Source organism: Oncorhynchus masou, chromosome 31 (assembly GCF_036934945.1).
Source record: "Oncorhynchus masou masou isolate Uvic2021 chromosome 31, UVic_Omas_1.1, whole genome shotgun sequence".
Taxonomy (NCBI): Eukaryota; Metazoa; Chordata; class Actinopteri; order Salmoniformes; family Salmonidae; genus Oncorhynchus; species Oncorhynchus masou.
This window is the reverse complement of record NC_088242.1, coordinates 67,899,974-67,923,243: the sequence shown is the minus strand read 5'-3', so window position 1 is coordinate 67,923,243 and position 23,270 is coordinate 67,899,974. Positions and strand designations below refer to the sequence as shown.

The following is a 23,270-nucleotide window of genomic DNA, read 5'->3' as shown; positions in this document are numbered from 1 at the left end:
GAGACCTGGCATTGCTAGATTCACCTCCCAGAATTGAGAGCTAGTTACACACTTAGAAAAAAGGGTTACGAAAGTTTTTTTTTAGTTGTCCCCATAGGATAACCCTTTTTGGTTCCAAGCGTTCTACCTGGAACCTAAAGGGGTTTTGCCTGAAACCCAAAGGGGTTCTTCAAAGGGTTCTCCTATGGGGACAGCCAAAGAACCCTTTTAGGTAGACTGCAATCCCATTAGCAACACACATGCCACGCCTTGGGCTGTCCTATGAGCTCATGTTGCGCAAAATTTACTATAGGCTATGCAATTGCGTGAGAGCAGAGTTTTGATGGCCTCTCTTAAAAAGAGGTTATAATCAGCTTTCTATACGCTAAATGTATTTCTCAACAATCCTAATACTAAGCACATTGCTTTGCTTTACAATCGGAGTAGCCTGCCTACCTGGCTGGCATGAAAATTAACCGTGGGAATGGCGTCCGCCATTCGCTAATTAAGTGCATACATGACTAATTTCCCCTGCCCCTCTTCCAACAGGGGCATAATAATGGCCCATTCTAAATCACAACTAATTTCACACACATTATTTAGTATATGTAAAGACAATGTTAAATTTAGATTAGTCTGATGGGTGACAATATCACCTGTGAATGATGCTCAGTGTGTGTAGGCTAGCATGCTGACGAGACCGGGAGCGAGAGTGCGTGTGTCCGAGTGCGCCATCGCCGGATGTTGATTTTTGTCCACCTACATCAGACTCAATCAGGACACACAGGTTTAAATATCAAAACCAACTCTGAAACTATATTAATTTGGGACAGGTCGAAAGCGTTAAACACTTATGGCAATTTAGCTAGCTATCTTGTTGTTGCTTGCTAATTTGTCCTGTGATATAAACATTGGGTCGTTATTTTACCTGAAATGCACAAGGTCCTCTACTCTGACAATTATTCCACAGATAAAATGGTCAACTGAGTTAATTTCTAGTACTTTCTCCTCCTTCAGGCTTCTTCTTGGACTTTATATGGTGGTTGGCAACCGACTTTATGGTATTTTACCACAACCACCTGGACTGGAGTGTGGACCTCAGTTCATCTTTCAAACACCTACGTGGGTATATGCTTCTAAAAACCAATGAGGAGATGGGAGAGACGGGACTTGCATTGCGTCAAGTGTCACAAATAGAACCATGTTCTATTTTTGCACCTGGCTATGCCTCGCGAGCAATGTCAATGCAACAATTCAATTACCTGTATGTGTACATTCATTTTGCAATGCTCATGCACGCAACATAGGCGTTGTGGTCAACCTGTTTGGTTACTTTGCTGTCGTCACTAGTTACCACAGCTACAAAGTAAAAATCGATATATCGTTAAAACGCAACATGCTGACCACACTGCCCGCGTCGCTTTGAGAATCACAACATAGGGTACAAAATCTGTTCTAGCTTTTAAAGGGGCAGTAGCCAACCTTGGGTGTACAATTTAAGGCTCTCCAAAGGGTGGTGCGGTCTGCCCAACACATTACCGGGGGCAAACTGCCCGCCCTTCAGGGCACCTACAGCACCTGATGTGACAGGAAGGCCAAAAGGATCAACAAGGACATCAACCACCTGAGCCATTGCCTGTTCACCCCGCTGCCAGTACAGCTGCATCAAAGCTGAGACAGAAGCCGTCTCTCAATCTTAAGGCCAGCAGACTGTTAAACAGCCTTCACTAACACAATATAGGCATAGACTAGAAATCACTGGCCACTTTAAGGAATTGAACACTAGTCACTTTAATAATGTTTACAGATCTGGCATTACTCATCTCATATGTATATACTGTATTCTATACTATTCTACGGTATCAGTCTGTTCCGCTCTGACATCGCTCGTCCATACAGTTGAAGTCGGAAGTTTACATACACCTTAGCCAAATACATTTAAACTAGGTTTCACAATTTCTGGACATTTAATCCTGGTAAAAATTCCCTGTTCTAGGTCAGGTAGTATCACCACTTCATTTTAAGAATTTGAAATGTCAGAATAATAGTAGAGAGAATAATTAATTTCAGCTTTTATTTCTTATTTCACATTCCCAGTGGGTCAGAAGTTTATATACACTCAATTAGTATTTGGTAGCATTGCCTTTAAATTGTTTAACTTGGGTCAAAAGTTTCAGCTAGCCTTCCACAAGCTTCCCACAATAAGTTGGGTGAATTTTGGCCCATTCCTCCTGACAGAGCTTGTGTAACTTAGGTTTGTAGGCTTTGCTCGCACACGCTTTTTCAGTTCTGCCCACACATTCTCTATGGTATTGAGGTCAGGGTTTGTGATGGACACTCCAATTCCTTGACTTTGGTGTCCTTAAGCCATTTTGCCACAACTTTGGAAGTATGCTTGGGGTCATTGTCCATTTGGAAGACCCAATTGCAACCAAGCTTTAACTGATGTCTTGAGATGTTGCTTCAATATATTCACAATTGTCCCCCCCATGATGCCATCTATTTTGTGAAGTAAACCAATCCCTCCTGCAGCAAAGCACCCCCACAACATGATGCTGCCACACCGTGCTTCACGGTTGGGATGGTGTTCTTCAGCTTTGCATTATTTAAACCAAATTGAACATATATGTCACGACTTCTGCCAAAGTCGTTGCCTCTCCTTGTTCGGGCGGTGCTCGGCGTTCGACGTCACCGGTCTTCTAGCCATCATTGATCCATTTTTCATTTTCCATTTGTTTTGTCTTGTCTTGTCTTCCCACACACCTGTTTTCAATCCCATTCATTACCTGTTGTGTATTTAACCCTCTGTCTCCCCTCATGTCTTTGTCAGAGATTGTTTTATTGTCAGTGTAGTTTTATGATGTATAGGTGCGCGTCGGGTCCTCGTACCCATATTTGTTTATGTATGTACCTTTTAGTGTTATGGAGCATGTTACGTGGACTTTATTAAGACTCCATTTTACACTCCGTTTGACTCTCCTGCGCCTGATTTCCGTGCCGCCTATACACCTATGCATGACAATGTATCATTATTTATTTGAGAATAAATAGATTTGCAATAGCTTTGACCAACAAACCATCGAACGGTCAGACAGTACACCGGCAAGCCTGAAGACCACAGCTAAGATCTCTCTTCTCCTCTTTCTCTCTCTCTTCCCGCTATTGTTCCAGTGCTTTACCCTGCAACCAGACTTTTTGCCTGCGATCCAGCTCTTCTACCATAGGGTAGCAGGGCTTTAGGTCAACAACATGCACTGTCCAGACATCTTCCCCAGTGTCCTCCAAACAGACCAAGTAGTTCACTGGTCCCAACTGCTGCACTACACTGTATGGACCATTCTATCTCGAAGCTAGCTTGGCAGTGAACTTCTTAGACGCCTTTGACATATGATGTGAACGTACCCATACACGAGACTGGGGTGGAAAACGCATGTCTCGTCTATGTTTGTCATAGTTTCTCAGCTGTCGTTGTTTGGCTTTGCTGGCTTCCACCCTGGCTAGCAAGGTGTGGTGGTGTTGGACGCCATCAAACGCTGGGCAGTCAGGTGAAACATTGGAACTTTGCAAGACTCTGTCCATCGGCCCTTTTAGTGGTCTTCCCAGGTGGAGTTCGGCGGGAGTGACCCCAGGTGTCTCCTGCACAGCAGAATTCAGTGCAAAGTGAAATTCAGGAAGATGCTGATACCACCTTGTGTGCTGATCCCCCACGAATGAAGCAATCATCCCCTTCAGGGTTCGGTTTACCCTCTCTGTAAGGTTTGTCTGAGGATGGTAGGCTGTGGTCAGCTTGGCAATTATACCCCAGTAGGTACAGAGCTCTTTGTATATTCCTGATATGAACTGCGGACCTCGGTCAGAGAGGATTTGGTCTGGAATTCCGAATCTGGTAAAGACCTCCCTTCACAGAATTAGAGCAATGTCTGATGCAGTAGCTTTGCGGAGGGCATCAACTCCACCCAGTGTGTGTAGTATTTCACTACCACCAATAAAAATTAATTCCGTGTCCCCCGGCTGGGAGGAAAAGGTCCCATGAGGTCAATTCCCATCATTTCATTTGGATGATTCACCTCGGTCTGCTGCATTTTCCCGGCAAGTCTGCCAATGTCTGGTTTGTTTTTCTGGCAGACTTCACACTGCTGTACAAACTTCCGTTTATCAACCCACATGCCTGGCCAGTAAACCACCTCTTGTCGTCTTCGATAAATCTTAAACTCCAAGATGGCCACTCATGGGATTAGCATGATAAACTTGGATTATCTGGTCACTCAATGTAGAGGGAATGAAGATGTGATAATGGGTGCTGTGTATTCCATCTTCTCTTGGAGTTTTTTGATACACTTTATCCTGAATTATGCTACACTTATCATTGAAGCGACTCTTGGAGTCTTCTTCAGACAGACTCTTGTGGAACGCCATGGTGGCAGCATCCTTCTGCTGTGCTCTCCATACACTCTCGTCATCCAGAGGAAAGGAATCATCCAGACATTTAGCGGTAGTATAAGTACTGCACAAGGGAGGACAAACATTGGCAGTCTCTGTAATCCGAGAAAGGGCATCTGGTACAATGTTCAGTTTTCCTTTGCGATACTCAATGATGAAGTCAAACTTCTGCAGTCTGATAAACCAGCGAATAAGACGGCTGTTGGTCTTGCCTGATGCCAGAACCCACTGCAGAGCAGCATGGTCTGTGACAACGGTGAATATCTTCGCCTCCAAGTAGTAGCTCCATTTCTTCACAGCGAGGCATTCCCTTTCAGTCGTTGAATAATTCCTCTCGGCTGAATTAAGGATGCGACTTGCATAAGCAAGAACTTCTTCTGTTCCAGTCCTGTTTGTTGAGCCAAGACTGCTCCAAGTCCTGTTTGACTTGCATCCGTGTACACAATGAAATGAGCATTCAGGTTAGGATGTCCAAGCACTGGAGGAGTAATAAGACTGTTTTTGAGTGCTTCAAATGCACTTTGGCATGCAGGGGTCCATTGGAATTTCACACCTTCTTAAGGTGGTTGAGGGGTTCGGAGACCTTTGAGAAGTCAGGCACAAACCTGTGGTACCATCCAGCAATACCCAGAAACCTCTTAACCTCTCTGGGCAACCCGACACGCTAGCGTTCCACCTTGCCAACAATAAATGCAAATGCACTACGCCAAATGCTAATAGCACTCGTTAAAACTCAAACGTTCATTAAAACACACATGCAGGGTACTCAATTGAAGCTACACTCGTTGTGAATCTAGCCAACAAGTCAGATTTTTAAAATGCTTTTTGGCGAAAGCATGAGAAGCTATTATCTGATAGCATGCAACACTCTAAAATACCTGAAGGGGACGTAAACATAAGAATCAGCGTAGCCGGCGCTACACAAAACGCAGAAATAAAATATAAAACATTCATTACCTTTGACGAGCTTCTTTGTTGGCACTCCTATATGTCCCATAAACATCACAATTGGGTCTTTTTTTCGATTAAATCGGTCCTTGTATACCCAAAATGTCAATTTATGAAGACCGTCAGATCCAGTAAAAACACAGTTTCTAAACGCAACGTTATTTTTTTAAATTAAAAAAGTTGCCTGTAAACTTTGACAAAAAACTTCAAACTACTTCTGTAATCCAACTTTCGGTATTAGTAAACGTTAATAAACGATCAAATTGATCACGGAGCGATCTGTATTCAATAGGAGCAAGTTTGGAAAACGTAGTCGACTTTCCCCCTTCCATTTCTTCCTGCTGTGTACCCGGCGAGAGGATGTGCCTATTACTCATATGACCAAGGATTTACCTGCATAGAATTCACAACACTGGCGACATCGTGTGGAAGCTGTAGGAACTGTAAGCCGGTCGCTATCTATTATACCTTGCAATAGACAATACAGAGACTGGCGGATTGATTTTTTTCTTCGTCGATTTTGTGATCAGGTTTCCTTGGGATTTTGACCACGAAACACGTTCTGTTATAGTCACAGACATCATTTAACCAGTTTTAGAAACTTCAGTGTTTTCTATCCACACATACTAATCATATGCATATACTATATTCCTGGCATGAGTAGCAGGACGTTGAAATGTGGCGCGATTTTTAACAGAATGTTGAAAAAAGTAGCCCGATCTCTAACAGGTTTTAACAGCCTTGAGGGATGAGGTAATTGGGAATTCCTGCACGGCTGCAACTTTTGCTGGATCTGCATGCATACCTTCTGCATTAACCACATGATCAAGGAACTTGAGTTCTGGCAGACAGAAACTACACTTCAAGTTCAAGGTCAAACCTGCAGCCTTTAGTCTGTCGAAGACGGACTTTATGTCTTGCAGATGATCCGCGACAGAGGAGGAGTAGATTATGATGTCTTGTGTATCTGGATGACAATTTCTACTCCTCAGATCTCCCAGGACAGTCTCCATCAACCTTTGGAAGGTTGCTGGAGCATTCTTCAAGCCGAAAGGCATGACTTTGAAGGAGTACAAACCAGCAGGGGTGACAAAGGCAGTCTTGTCCTGACTAGCGGGATCCATTGACACCTGCCAATAGCCACTGTTCAGATCCAGATTACTAAAGACTGATGCTCCTGCCAGAGATTCCAGTATGTCATTTATGTTTGGTAGAGGGTAAGCATCGCTTTCTGTTATGGCATTCGGCTTCCTGTAGTCCACACAGAATCGATATCCACCATCTTTCTTAGGAATCAGGACAACCGGAGAAGCCCATCTGGAAAAATAAGGTTCCGCAATTCCATTCTCCAACATGCTTTTGAGCTGTTCATTGAGAATTGCCAGTTTGGCGGGGGACAGCCTGTAGGGACGCTGCTTAATGGGGACCTCATGCTCGGTATAGATTGTGTTTGACTGTTGTACGGCCGAGTGTAAGAGTACAGACCTCACTGTTCATGTCCAACATCTGGGAGAGCTGCCACCTTTCATCATCTGACAGACATGCCTGTTCCACCGCTTGTTTGATGTAGAAATCAGCATCAGGTTTGCTTTTGCTCTCGGATAGAAGGGGGTATGGCGGTAATCAGGGTGATAGTTGGGTTCTCGGACTTCACTGGTGGAACATGTTTTTGTCTTTGTCACTTTATATTTTCTCTGTCTCTGACTTGACCTCGTCTGGACTCTGCATAATGTAGCAGGCTCCAGCCTGAAATCAGTGCATTACCAGGTTGAAATGGATGAGGCTGGGAATAGTCAGAGTGCAGCCGATAGGAGGGTTCGGACATCGAGATGGCCAGTCCACTGAAGAACAGGAAGTCTAGGCCAAGGACTACACCAAATGCAAGGCTTGAATCTGCAAGAATAGCCATAGGAAGGTTTAGTCTCATGATGCAGTTTTATTATTATACTAATCCAGCCCAAGGGGGTGGTAGGTTCTCCATTGGCCAAGTACAATGGTCCCTCCTCCCATGTTCATAGCTTCTCATTAGGTAATGCCATGTTCTGCCACAGGGCCTCTTGCATCAGGGTGTAAGATGCCCCTGTGTCCATTATGGCCTTCTCTCTCCAGTTCCTAACAGTCAGAGGAACCAATAGTTGTTGCGGAATAGGAATAAGACTGCTAGTTGTGCTGTCTAAACGCTTCATGGTGGTTATTAAAGCTGACCCAATTGTATGCAAGCCACCACAACTGTCTAGATGTTCAGTCTTCTGACCTTTTCCTGAATCCTGACGCTGGACATAGAGTGGGCAAGAATCTGGAGGATGTTGGACTTTACACCTCCAACACATCACTGGACTTTTGTCCTGGATCTTGGGGACAAATATCTGAGACGGTTTAGCCCCAGGAGAGTTATGGGTATACTGGGATGAGGGAATGGTGTTTTTAGTTTGGAGGTGGTGCTTCCAGTCATTCTCAAACTGAGTCCCCAGACCCACCAAATCATCCACATTCTGCACACGTTCTCGAAGTTGACTAGCAAGGCAGGGAAACATGTTCTTAACTTCTGGGGTCGAGCAATCCCAGATCCGGGATCCTATTTATAGCCTCAAGCTCATTAGCATAACGCAACGTTAACTATTCATGAAAATTGCAAATGAAATGAAATAAATATATTTGCTCTCAAGCTTAGACTTTTGTTAACTACACTGTCATCTCAGATTTTCAAAATATGCTTTTCAACCATAGCTAAGCAAGCATTTGTGTAAGAGTATTGATAGCTAGCATAGCTATAAGCCTAGAATTCAGCCAGCAACATTTTCACAAAAACAAGAAAATCATTCAAATAAAATAATTTACCTTTGAAGAACTTCAGATGTTTTCAATGAGGAGACTCTCAGTTAGATAGCAAATGTTCAGTTTTTCAAAAAAATATTATTTGTGTAGGACAAATCGCTCCATTTTGTTCACATTTGGCTATGAAAAAAACCTATATCCAGTTATAGCCTCAAGCTCATTAGCATAACGTAACGTTAACTATTTATGAAAATCGCAAATGAAATGAAATGAATGTGCTAGCTCTCAAGCTTAGCCTTTTCTTAACAACACTGTCATCTCAGATTTTCAAAATATGCTTTTGAACCATAGCAAAACAAGCATTTGTGTAAGAGTATTGATAGCTAGCGTAGCATTTAGCATAGCATTTAGCGGGCAACATTTGCACAAAAACCAGAAAAGGATTCAAATAAAATCATTTACCTTTGAAGAACTTCGGATGTTTTCAATGAGGAGACTCTCAGTTACATAGCAAATGTTCCGTTTTTCTTGAAAGATTCTTTGTGTAGGAGAAATCGCTCCATTTTGTACATCACGTTTGGGTACCAAAAAAACCTGAAAATTCAGTCATCAAAACAGCAAACTGTTTTCCAAATTAACTCCAAAATATCGACTGAAACACGGCAAACGCTGTTTAGAATCAATCCTCAAGGTGTTTTTCACATATCTCTTCATTGATATATCGTTCGTGAATGTCTACTTTCTCCTGTGAATCGCTTGGAAAAAGACGTGCAGTTGAAGATGACGCACCAATTTCGACGGAGGACACCGGGCGGACACCTGGCAAATGTAGTCTCTTATGGTCAATCTTCCAATGATAAGCCTACAAATACGTCACAATGCTGCAGACACCTTGTGGCAACGATAGATCAGGCAGGCTCATTCCTTGCGCATTCACAGCCATATAAGGAGACAATGAAAAACAGAGCCTCAAAAATCCTGCTCATTTCCTGTTTGAAGTTTCATCTTGGTTTCGCCTGTAGCATCAGTCCTGGGGCACTCACAGACAATATCTTTGCAGTTTTGGAAACGTCAGAGTGTTCTCTTTCCAAAGCTGTCAATTATATGCATAGTCAAGCATCTTTTTCAAAATATCAAAATATTGTGCTTAAAACGGGCACATTTTTTATCCAATAATGGAATCGCGCCCCCATAGATGTAACAGGTTAAGGAGTTTGACCATCTCCTGCTCAGTAATGTCAGCCTTCCATCTCATCTCCTACATAGAACTCGATAGGAGAAGGCAAAGTCCCGTATTGGCTCTGCTTCGCCCTGGACTCTGTTACGAACACCTTCCGCCAGTTCATCCCCATAGTCCTCTGAGAGGAAGGCTGAGAGGAATATTTTTTGAAACTCCTCCCAGTTTGACACATGTTCACGGGCTTTCTCCCACCAGTCTCTTGCTGTACCATGGAGAACACTGCGGAGGGTGGCAAGAACCTCCAAGTCAGTAAGGGGCCGGATAGAAAGAAAATCATTACACTTAGATAAGAAAAACAGTGGATCAACATCATCTTCTGGGCTGCCAAAAGTGGGGATAAGTAGTTTGATAGGGAGGGAGTACTCTAGAGGAGGCATGACAATGGCAGCGGGAGTTCTGTTTAACAGTATCTTCAGAGGGGTTTTTGTAGTGCTGCCTGTTCCTATTCCCTTACTGGCCAAGCCAGTGGCTGAGATAAAACCTGAGGGAGGTGCAGAAGACTTTTCCAGAAGGGAAAAGTACTGCATTACCTCCTGGTGCAGCGCTTCCATTTGAAGGTCTGTGGCCTTCTGTGCTTTTTCCATCTCATTAACGGTGTCCTTGAGTCTGTTCAATCAAAAATCGTATTTCCCCTGTGAGAGAGTCATTCATGTCCTCCATAACTTCCTTCAGATAAGAACACACTCCCTTCACAACAGAGGCTGACTCCTCTGCTCTCTGTTTTGGTTCCTCCTCAAGAAAGATTATGACTTGGTTAGTTTCCATTTGTGTTTTGAACCGGTGCAGTTTTCCTTGAAAATCCTGCTTCAGAGAATCTTGTAAATATTTCTATGAACAATTTGTTGGTTTTCCTCCATTTGACAGGGAAGGTAATCCAACCTCCGCTGCACATCTGTCTGAGCCTCCACACATTCACAGAGTTTGCGAATGGCCTTCTCCTGCATTGTCAAACTATGATTGGTGTGTGTCCAGTGATCACAGAGACACCTCTCCCAGTCTCTCTGGACAGGGTAACAGGCTGAGAGGAGGGTAATGGTGGAGATGTTATAGGTGAGCCGGAAGCCTGGGGATTAGGGTCAGTGCTATCCAACTCCATTAGTTCATTGAGTCCTCCCACAATGAAAGAATCCCGAACATGAATTCCATCAGGTGTGTCCATATTGACACAGTATGGGGTTCCAACAAAAGACCTGTTTCAACCTAGTGTGGATGGTGTCATGGGTGTTTCTCTTCAAGTCCCCGTTTGGGCGCCAATTCTGTAGCGGTATTTATTAGAGGGGTAAAGAGAGATTTTGTTCAGGCGCCAGGCAGGTATTAACCATGCCAAAAGAAAAAGAGTAGAATAGAGAGAGTACCACTACCAGACCCACACACATCAGCAGAAGACACTGCCAAGAGTGTAGCCTGTTTACCAGATAGCCAGTGTAGAGAAAAGAGAATACACATCCTATAAAACCCACATCACAGCACAGGGGTAACCCCACCAAGAATACCTCATCCAATAATAATACATGGCAGAGCAATTGAACAGCAACTTCATTCTCTTCCATTGGAGGAGTGCAGAGGGTATGAATGTGGGGGGTGTTCTTAGACACAAAGGCCTTAAAAATGTCCACAATCTTCTCGGCCACATGTTATGAGTACACCCCACCTCAATACAGTTCAAATAACAATACACCCAAATTCTTCTGGCATGGCAATAATAGTCCAGCTCTAATGAACTTCAATGGGAAGTGCATTTGAGAAATAGAAAGTCTGGTTACAGGGTAAAGCACTGGAACAATAGCGGGAAGAGAGAGAGAAAGAGAAGAGGAGAGATCTTAGCTGTGGTCTTCAGGCTTGCCGGTGTACTGTCTGACCGTTCGATGGTTTGTTGGTCAAAGCATCGCAATAATGTTGCTTCTAATCCATGCGATCCATAACTGGCGCGGTCTCAAACGATTACAACCACGACCTAGAACTGTCACACCGATGATTCAGTTAAATACTTTATAAACTACACACGCTGAAAATAAACCAAACTTCTGCAGCATAGCACACACAAACTGTCGCGCCAACCAAGTGCTCCTCCCCAAAGAGCTAAACAAGCTGTCTTCATTTCCTCCTTCCTTACTGCTGATGTGCTCTTAACGTGGCAGCGCACGGTGAAGGCTACGTGCAGGATTTCGCCACAAACTTCCAACTTCAACTTTATGTATGTAGTCTTAATTTATTTCTGAATAGATGTGAGTGTTGGGTATATGTTTTGTAATTTGTTAGATATTACTTGTTAGATATAACTGCACTGGCGGAGCTAGAAGCACAAGCATTTCGCTACACCTGAAATAACATCTACTAATCATGTGAATGTGTCCAATAAAGTTTGATTTGACCTCTGTCACTGGCTTCATTAATAAGTGCATTGACGACGTTGTCCCCACAGTGACCGTACTAGAGGTTGACCGATTATGATATTTTTTTATTAACGCCGATACTGATTATTGGAGGACCAAAAAAAGCAGATACCGATTAATCGGCCAATTATTTACATTTTTTATATATTTGTAATAATGACAATTACAAAAATACTGAATGAACAATGAACCCTTCTTTTTTTAACTTAATTTAATACATACATAAAATCTATTTAGTCTCAAATAAATGATGAAACATGTTAAATTTGGTTTAAATAATGCAAAATCACAGTGTTGGAGAAGAAAGTAAAGATGCAATATGTGCCATGTAAAAAAAAAAAAAGCTAACGTTTAAGTCCCTTGCTCAGAACATATGAATGCTGATGGTTCAGTATTCCCAGTTAAGAAGTTTTAGGTTGTAGTTATTATATGAATTATGACGCGTCGACTATTTCTCTCTATACCATTTGTATTTCATATACCTTTGACTATCGGATGTTCTTATAGGCACTTTAGTATTGTCAGCCTAATCCCGGGAGTTGATAGGCTTGAAGTCATAAACAGCGCTGTGCCTCAAGCATTGCTACGAGCTGCTGGAAAAACGTAGGAAAGTGCTGTTTGCATGAATGCATATGAGACTGCTGCTGCCTACCACCGCTCAGTCAGACTGCTTTATCAAATCATAGACTTAATTATAATGAACACACAGAAATACAAGCCTTTGGTCATTAATATGGTCAAATCCAGAAAGTATCATTTCGAAAACAAAATGTTTATTCTTTCAGTGAAATACAGAACCATTCCGTATTTTGTCGAACGGGTGGCAACCCTAAGTCTAGATATTGCTGTTACATTGCACAACCTTCAATGTTATGTAAAATTTCGGGCAAATTAATTACGGTCTCTGTTAGGAAGAAACACAGTTTTCAATGAGCCAGGCGGCCCAGACTGTTGCATTTACCCTGACTCTGCTTGCATTGAACGCAAGAGAAGTGACACAATTTTCCTAGTTAATATTGCCTGCTAACATGCATTCATCTTAACTAAATATGCAGGTTTAAAAATATACTGCTGTGTATTGATTTTAATAAAGCCATTGATGTTTATGGTTAGGTACATTTGTGCAACGAATGTGCTTTTTCGTGAATGCGCCTTTGTTAAATCATCAACCGTTTGGCAAAGTTGAAGTAGGCTGTGATTCGATACATTTAACAGGCAAGATTGATTATATGCAACTCAGGACAAGCTAGTTAAACTAGTAATATCAACCATGTGTACTGTAGTTAACTGGTGGTTATGTGAAGATTTTTTTTTTTTACAAGATAAGTTTAATGCGAGCTAGCAACTTATCTTGGCTCATTGCCGCCACAAGGTCCTTTTGACGCTGCAATCGCGTAACAGGTGGTCAGCCTGCCATGCAGTTTCCTCATGGATTGCAATGTAATCGGCCATAATTGGACCTAATTAATCGGCCATGCCGATTCATTGGTCTACCTCTAGACCGTATGTACATATCCCAACCAGAAACTATAGGTTACAGGCAACAACCACACCGAGCTAAAGACTAGAGCTGCTTTCAAGGAGCGGAACACTAATCCGGACGCTTATAAGAAATCCTGCTATGCATTTACACAAACCATCAAATAGGCAAAGCTTCAATACAGGACTAAGATTTAATTCTACTACACTGGCTCTGATGTTCGTCGGATGTGGCAGGGCTTGAAAACTATGACTCCAACACCATCATTAAGTTTGCTGACGACACAACAGTGGCAGGCGTGATCACCTACAACGATGAGACACCCTATAGGGAGGTCAGACAACAACCTCTCCCTCAATGTGGGCAAGACAAAGGAGCTGATCATGGAAAAGGTGGGCCAAACAGGTACCCATTAACATCGACGGGACTGACGTGGAGCGGGTCGTGAGTTTCAGGTTCCTTGGTGTACACATCACCATCTAACTAACATGGTCCAAACACATCAAGACAGTTGTGAAGACGGCACAACACATTTTTGCCTTCAGGAGACTGAAAAGATTTGGCATGGGTCCCCAGATCCTCAAAGTTATACAACTGCACCATCGAGGATCCTGACTGATTGCATCACCGCCTGGTATGACAACTCCTCGGAATTTGAACGTAAGGCACTACAGAGGGTAGTGCGTACGTCCCAGTACATCACTGGGGCCAATCTTACTGACATCCAGGACCTACACTACTGTTAAAAAGTTTGGGGTCACTTAGAAATGTCCTTGCTTTTGAAAGAAAAACACTTTTTCATCCATTAAAATAATATCAAATTGATCAGATATACAGTGTAGACATGGTTAATGATGTAAATTACTATTGTAGCTGGAAACGTCAGATTTTTTTTGTATTTTTATGGAATATCACATAGGTGTACAGAGGCCCATTATCAGCAACGATCACTCCTGTGTTCCAGTGGCACGTTGTGTTAGCTAATCCAAGTTTATAATTTTAAAAGGCTAATTGATCATTAGAAAACCCTTTTTCAATTATGTTAGCACAGCTGAAAACAGTTGTTCTGATTAAATAACCAATAAAACTGTCCTTCTTTAGACTAGTTGAGTGTCTGAAACATCAGCATTTCTGGGTTCGATTACAGGCTCAAAATGGCCAGAAAAAAAATAACTTTCTTCTGAAACTCATCAGTCTCTTCTTGTTCTGAGAAATGAAGGCTATTCCATGTGAGAATTTTCCAAGAAACTGAAGATCTCGTACAACGCTGTGTACTACTCCCTTCACAGAACAGGGCAAAATGGCTTTAACCAGAATAGAAAGAGGAGTGGGAGGCCCCAGTGCACAACTGAGCAAGATGACAAGTACATTAGAGTGTCTAGTTTGAGAAACAGACGCCTCACAAGTCCTCAACTGGCAGCTTCATTAAATAGTATGCGCAAAACACAAGTCTCAACGTCAACAATAAAGAGGCGACTCCGAGATGCTCAGTTCCTCTGTCCAGTGTCTGTGTTCTTTTGCCCATCTTAATCTTTTCTTTTTATTGGCCAGTCTGAGATATGGCTTTTTCATTACAGTATTTTTTTTATTACAGTAAGGAGAGTTCACAAAGGCCTAAATAGTTTATTTTCAGACAGCAATTCATATTGAATGACATCCCAAATAATTTCCCTGTATCACATTGTAGGCTGCTGCTGGTCAGGAGCTCTGTGTGTGTGTTTATGATCTAGCCATGATTTCTGATTTAGCACTATTACAGTATGCAATTTTGCCCAGTTAGACAATGATCTAGTTTTACGTTTCCACCTTTTGATGTTTTTTCTGACACTGCTTCACAGTAGTTCTGTATTCATCTGTACTAAGCTCTGTCTGGAATGTCCTGTCCTCACTAGAAAACCTGCATTGCAGCATTTCCTTCTGAGCCTTACAAAAGTATCTTACTAATGGAGTAGATAGCTGAGCTTCTGTTGTAACTAATGGACCACAGTTATACAGATGGTTTATAGAAAACAAGATGATGAGCTCATGAACTGTTGTCTGCAAACTGGGGGGGGGGGGATAATGGTTGAACTCCTCTGTCTGCTTAGAGAGCAAAGCAAAATATGGAGGATGTGTGGGTTCTTGTGTCTGGTGAGTGAGGCACAGAACTAAATAGTGATGGGCCATATCTCAGAGCAGTCGTCCCCAGGGTCGGAGCACTCTGTGTGGGCATCACTCAGAGAGATGCTCACCTCCTGAAGGGTGGTGGTCAGGTACATGAGGACTGGAGGTGAAATCACAAATGTTTGTGTGTAGGTGTGTGTGTGTACTATGTGTAAATATTAACATTCTCCCTCCCGTTCTTCCAGGCCTTCCCATGACATCAGTCTGGAGGAGTTTGATGATGAGGATCTGTCTGAAATCACAGATGACTGTGGAATAGGACTCAACTACGACTCTGATCCATACGAGAAGGTGGAACACACATACGCATGCAAGCATACACATGCACACACATACACAAACACACAGGCACATACATACACCAATGTAATGTAGTGAAACAGCATGTCTGTAATTAATAACTTTTCTGGGGGCTATTCTGCTCTCATCAATAAATAGATTAGCTTGCAGACGGCTTCAAACTACTGTCGTGTAAACTAAAAGCTCCTCCTATAGTACAGATAGAAAACAAAGGTCTTCCTACAAATTTGAAGCAAAGCACCTTGGCTGTCAGTCTGTTTGGGTTTCTTTGTGTGGCTGTGTGTGTCTCTGCCAACACATGGTACTCAGGGCTTTGATTGACAATTGCTGTGGGTGACAGAGAGATTGAATATGAGAGAGAGAGAGAGAGAGTGATCGACTCCCCGGTATAACCATTGGATGTGATAACTGCCAATTTGTGTGTACTCGGCTCGTCTCTTATATAAGCGGCAGTGTAACTTGCTGTTAATACCTGTGTTACCAGAGCTCATTACATTAGTGACCTTATACTAAGCTCAGTCCTGCCCTATCATTTCCATCCTATCAACATCAGTTCCAGCATCAGAGTAGAATATGAATGGTACTGTACTGTACAACTCAAATCCCCTCTTAGTGACCGAGCTCTGGAAATAATCCACAGACCTGTACTACTGGAGAAGCACTGGGTCTGCTTCCTCTCTCTCTATCTCTCTGTTTCCCTCTTTAATTATTTATCTGTCACCCCTTTCTCTCATTCTCTCTCTCTCTCCCCATTTTCACTCTCCCTCCCCCCTCTCTCTCTCCTGAGGGATGTGAATGTTTTATGTGGCTTTGAGCCATAGCTGCAGAAAAGGGTGAATAACCCAGTGCAGTTTGCTGCTATGCAGAGACAGTCCTCCCGCATCATTCCTTTCCACCTTCTCTCCTCCCTCCCTCCCTCTCTCTCTCCTCTCCCCTGACTGCTCATTCCTTCATTAGCTGCTTTGCAGAGCTCTGTTCAGAGAGATCCTACCTTCAACCCCCTTCTTTTTACCTCAATTCCTCCTCTTCCCCATAAGAGACATGTTTTTGTTTCTACCTCATTAATCCCACAACAACAAAAAAACTGGGCAATTGAGTTATTTTTTTCAGTCACATGCAAAGTTCTTTCTACAAAGCAATTTGTCAGTGTGTAGAGATGACCCGGGCCTACAACCTCAGAAAGCAAGTTAAGGGAAACACTTTTATCCTTGCAATCAAACACAGATCACCCAATGGAACAAACAGGCCCTGACTGCTCAGTCCACAGATGTGTGGGTGTATGCCAGAGACCGTGTCACTCTTTGTTATGTTACATCATCAAACCCACCCCCACCAAGTCGCCCAGCCCCAAAGGAACTAATCCTGCTGACTTTGGACTGACACTCTGGATTAAGAACAGAGCTGGAGAGTGGTGTGTGTGCATGTTTGTTTTATGTATTTGATTGGGTGTTTGTCATCAGCCCATTAAGCCTCTATCACACAGTTAAATGGTTTCTGTTTGTTTATACATGTGCCTGTATTTGTATGCGTACTGCATGTGTGTGTGATAAAGCACTGAAATAATTTTGTAGAGGTCATCTTTTAGCACTTTCTTTGATCTTCAAGGCTGACAACCAATCAGAAAAGTGGGATTATCCTTCTGCCCAATCCCCATCTCTGATTAATAACCATTCATTGTTCACTTCCTAATCTGCATACCCCTTTCAAGATTAGGCTTGGCTCCCTTTGAGTTACACGCACACACACACCCATACCATCATAAACCGACTGAAACTGATTATGTCCCGGAGCAGAGATATTAGTCTTCAATCATTGGATTTTTTTAATATACCAGAAAGGGCATTTCTTGGAGAGAAGATTTAAATGTTTAAAATGTGATAATGTTTTTACAACCTAAGCCCACGCCTCCCTCCATACTATTGGTGTAAACTGCTGCAGTTACTAATGTATTTTTGAAGATGACCCAGAAGGAGGAAAATAGATGTTTTCATGCGTGTAATTAAGTTTTTTGACTTGGTTGAACTGTAGTAAGCTGCGACACACATACAGTACCAGTCAATAGTTTGGACACACCTACTCATTACAGGGTTTTTATACATTTTTACTTTATTTTGACTATTCTCTACATTGTAGAATAGTAGTGAAGACATAAAAACTATGAAGTAACACATATGGAATCATGTAGTAACCAAAAAAGTGTTAAATTAAAATATATTTCAGATTCTTCAAAGTAGCCACCCTTTGCCTTGTTGAAAGCTTTGCACTGTTGGCATTCTCTCCATCAGGATCATGAGGTAGTCACCTGGAATGCCTTGTTAGAAGTTAATTTGTGGAATTTCTTTCCTTAATGCGTTTGAGCCAATCAGGTGTGTTGTGACAAGGTAGGGGGTATACAGAAGATAGCCCTTTTTTGTAAAAGACCAAGTCCACAATATGGCAAGAATAGCTCAAATAAGCAAAGAGAAACAACAGTCCATCATTAATTTAAGACTAGGTCAGTCAATCTGGAAAACTTCAAGGACTTTGAAAGTTTATTCAAGTGCAGTCGCAAAAACCGTCAAGCGCTATCATAAAACTGGCTCTCGTGAGGACCGCCACAGGAAAGGAAAACCTAGAGTTACCTCTGCTGAAGAGGATAAGTTCATTAGAGTTTCCAGCTTCAGAAATTGCAGCCCAAATAAATGCTTCATAGAGTTCAAGTAACAGACACATCTCAACATCAATTGTTCAGAGGAGACTCTGTGAATCAAGCCTTCATGGTAAAATTGCTGCAAAGAAACCATTAAATAATGGACACAAATAAGCAGAAGAGTTGCTTGGGCCAATAAAAAATTTGAGATTTTTGGTTCCAACCGCTGTGTCTATGTGAGACACAGAGTAGGTGAACAGATGGATGATCTTTACATTGTGTGGTTCTCACCATTAAGCATGGAGGAGGTGTGGGGGTGCATTGCCGGTGACACTGTCAGTGATTTATTTAAAATTCAAGGCACACTTAACCAGAATGGCTACCACAGCATTCTGCAGCGATACGCCATCCCATCTGGTTTGTGCTTAGTGGGACTATCATTTGTTTTTCAACAAGGCAATGACCCAACACACCTCCAGGCTGTGTAAGGGCTATTTGACCATGAAGGAGAGTGATGGAGTGTTGCATCATATGGCCTCCACAATCACCCAACCGCAACCCAATTGCATTGGACTGCAGAGTGAAGGAAAAGCAGCCAACAAGTGCTCAGCATTTGTGGGAATTCCTTCAAGACTGTTGGAAAAGCATTCCAGGTGAAGCTGGTTGAGAGAATACCAAGAGTGTGCAAAGCTGTCATCAAGGCAAAGGGTGGCTATATTTTGATTTGTTTAAAACTTTTTTGGGTTACTACATGATTCCATGTGTTATTTCATAGTGTTGATGTATTCACTGTTATTCTACAGTGTAGAAAATTGTAAAAATAAAGAAAAACCTTGTAATGAGTACATGTAGAGGTAAACTTTTGACTGTTACTATACACACATAAATAATCAACCTAGGAATGGTTAATTTCCCCATTACGCACAAAGAAGCAATTCCAATTCTGTTATTCCTAATGTTGACATTCTGAATATCATGATGATGATTTTTACTGACTTTGGTCCTCCCACATGTCCTCACTGTCATTCCTATGCAGATGGAGAGGAGAGGACACTGGCCTATAATTTCCCATAATGCTTCAGTGAAGAGAAAAGGGAGGTTAACTCCTGACTCAGACAGTTTCTGCATTTTTCCCCTTCAGTCTCGTGACTTGTCTGTGTCTGGGAGTGAGATATGAGCTACAGACGAGCTCAAGAGATGAGCATGAGTTGTCTTCCATTCTCTGTTTGCCGTGTATAATAAATCTCAGTGAAAGCCTGGTTGGGTGGAAGCAAATGGCTTATTTTCCTGTTGGTATCTATCAATCTTTGGGAGTAGAACCAGAGAGAAATTATAAGAGAAATACAAAATGAATGAATGAAAGAGAGAGTGAGAGGAAGAATGAGAGAGGGCTGTCAGTATTTTGGGAGCAGACAGGATACTCAGTCCCTTGAGTCAGACTCGGGCATAAATCACTGAGCTATCAGGTGAAGTGAGTCTCCCCCTCTACCTCCATCCTTTCTTTCACTCTCTCTTGCTCTCTAACAGTGATTAATGCCCCTGCACATATATATTATTCATAATATGCCATAGCAATGTGGTAGTAGACAAATGGGGCCTGTGGGTCTGTGTGTCTCAGATACTCTTGTAGCTCTCTGCTTTACCGGCACTGTAACAAATTGCTGTAAATTTACAGAAAAACTAAGTTAGCTACTGTAATTCTATATTACAGTACTAAAGAGCAATACATTATGGAGGCTCAATGTCATTCTGCTACACTTCTGTAATTTTACAATACAATTTTAAAGTAAATAACTTACCTGTTTTGCGTATATTTACAGAAGCATACTATGAATTATGCTGCATTGTAGGAAAATGTTGTGGGCGGCAAAATGTCTCATTACCATATTTTGAGGCGTGCTTTGTAAGAGGCCATTAGTGACAATGCTGTTCCCCACAGAATACAGTACCATACCATATTTTTTCCTGTAAATCTACAGTAATTAACTGGCTACTGTGCTGCCAGTAATTTTCTGTAATTCAGTATCATACTGTAACGAAAACAGGTTTATATATATTTTTTTGCGAAGTTATAAAAAATAAAAACTGAAATATTACATTTACATAAGGGTTCAGTATCAAGGCACAAGGCGAGACCGAAATGCAGACACAGGTTGCAGATGGTTGGAGTCTTACAATGTTTATTAATCCAACGGGGTAGGCAAGAGAATGGTTATGGACAGGCAAAAAGGTCAAAACCAGATCAGAGTCCAGGAGGTACAGAGGGGCAGACAGGCTCGTGGTCAAGGCAGGCAGAATGGTCAGGCAGGCCGGTACAAAGTCCAGAAACAGGCCGGTACAAAGTCCAGAAACAGGCAAGGGTCAAAACCGGGAGGACTAGAAAAAGGAGAATGCAAAAAGCCGGAGATCGGGAAAACCGCTGGTTGACTTGGAAACATACAAGACGAACTGGCACAAAGAGACAGGAAACACAGGAATAGATGCACTGGGGAAAACAAGCGACACCTGCAGGGGGTGGAGACAATAACGAGGACAGGTGAAATTGATCAGGGTGTGAAATTCAGATAATTTACTCAGTACTTTGTTGAAGCACCTTTGGCAATGATTACAGCCTCAAGTCTTCTTGGGTATGACGCTACAAGCTTGGCACAACTGTATTTGGGGAGTTTCCCCATTCTTCTCTGCAGATCCTCTCAAGCTCTGTCATGTTGGATGAGGAGCATCACTGGACAGCTATTTTCAGGTCTCTCCAGAAATGTTCGATCGGGTTCAAGTCCGGACTGGCTGGGCCTCTAAAGGACATTCAGAGACTTGTCCCCAAGCCACTCCTGCATTGTCTTGGCTGTGTGCTTAGGGTCGTTGTTTTGTTGGAAGGTGAACCTTCACCCCAGGTTGAGGTCCTGAGTGCTCTGGACAGGTTTATCAAGGATCGCTCTGTACTTTGCGCCGTTCATCTTTCCCTCGATCTTGAATAGTCTCCCAGTCCATGCTCAGTTTGGCCAGGCAACCAGCTCTAGGAAGAGTGTTGGTGGTTCCTAACTTCTTCCATTTAAGAATGATGGAGGCCACTGTATTCTTGGGGACCTTCAATGCTGCAGAAATGTTTTTTGTATCCTTCCCCACATCTGTTCCTCGACACAACCCTGTCTCAGAGCCCTACAGACAATTCCTTCAACCTCATGGCTTGGTTTTTGCTCTGACATGCACTGTCAACTATGGGACCTTATGTGTGCCTTTCCAGATCATGTCCAATCAATTGAATTTACCACATGTTTTAACAACATCAAGGATGATATGGAAACAAGATGCACCTGAGCTCAATTTCGAGTCTCATAGCAAAGGGTGTGAATAGTTATGTAAATAAGCTATTTCAATTTTTTCCCATCCATTTTAGAATAAGGCTGTAGCGTAACAAAATGTGGAAAAAGTCAAGGGGTCTGAACACTTTCCGACTGCATTGTATAATTATGGCATGGAGAGGAGCCATTAGTGTTATTAATCAATCACTAAATGGTATTGATAAACCAGGACCAATCATTATTAATCTATCTGTTTTTGGATTAACATAGATGTATTAGGAGTATGTGAGTTTGGTCTCCTGTTGTTGGATGTATATACAAGTAGAATGTAATGAACCGATAATGTGACACAAACACAGACAAATGTCACATTAACAAACAGTACAGCAACATTTTCTCCCTCCTATCATTTTAATTCCTCTGGATATAATGGAGCTGGCTCCTATCGTTGAGACAGGGAGAGAGGGGAAACTCATTCAGTCAGCAGAAGGGTTGTGCTTCCGCCAGGCTGGCTGCCTGACCTGTAGAAGGGAGGGAATGTCAGCTCTGTCTGGACCAACATGGTGGGATGTCCTTGGGTACCTGAGAACTGGGGATTGATCCACAAACACACACACACACACATATTTATAGCTGTCCACTATCACCACTGCCACCAAGGAGCAGAATGTAGTCATTACATTCTTATTGATTTGGTGATGTTTAACTGTAGATAAATGATGTCAATGTTTAAATATCCACTATGGAGTAATACTGTTATGAGTACATTACAATATCATTAATACACTACCAATACACAACACTATCAGTATGACTTTTAAGATTAATAGATGATCTACAAATGTGATCACACGCAACATTTTTTCAATACTAATAAAAAGCAATCGATCCATGTTTCTTGTACAGTAGGCTTTGTCATTTGACTTTCTCTGAGAAACTGTGCTGTACGTGTATCTTCTAGATTTCCCCTGGGTTATAGATTGATGGTTGATTTTAGTTTCTCTGGTGTTAAGGTTTAGCAGGCGTTAGCAGTCCAGTGTGAAGGGGACAAGAAGGTGGGCTATGATGCTGAGAGAGAGGAGGGAAAGAGAGACCGATGAGGAAAGTGCGGTGCTGTTCAAATGCAAAGTGGATAGAATATATTCAATCCAGTGTTCTCCCTGTCAAAAGCAATATAGTGTTGTGTTGATTGTAGTGAGTGATGTAACAACGTGTCTATTCACATTGTAGCGACTAAGACAATAAATAAAGAAAACATCTATAATTATTGCCACCAACTTTTCACTTGGAGACTGTGATTAGGGCTCCCGGGTGGCGCAGCGGTCTAAGACACTGCATCTCAGAGCTTGAGGTGTCACTACAGACACCCCGGTTTGATTCCAGGCTGTATCACAACTGCCAGTGATTGGGAGTCCCATAGGGCGGCACACAATAGGCCCAGTGTTGTCTGGGTTTGGCCAGACCTGACTTGCCTAGGTAAATAAAAGGTTTAAAAAAATACTTAATGGTACAGTGACTATTTCCCCATACTTTTTGCATGTACAAAGATATACAGTACAAAGATGTGCTGAGTGCTTTTAGCCTGGACAAAAGCATGCATACACACACACACACACACACACAC

The 23,270-nt window shown here is 42.3% G+C and overlaps 1 protein-coding gene across 1 annotated transcript in view; it reads left to right on the top strand.

Annotated features, from left to right (window-relative positions):
* The window catches only part of LOC135524314 (C-Jun-amino-terminal kinase-interacting protein 2-like), a 49,314-nt gene that overhangs the window by 10,505 nt on the left and 15,539 nt on the right, over positions 1-23,270 (top strand). The window contains 1 exon segment of the mRNA XM_064951742.1: positions 15,604-15,709. Coding sequence (XP_064807814.1) covers positions 15,604-15,709 — 106 coding nt within the window.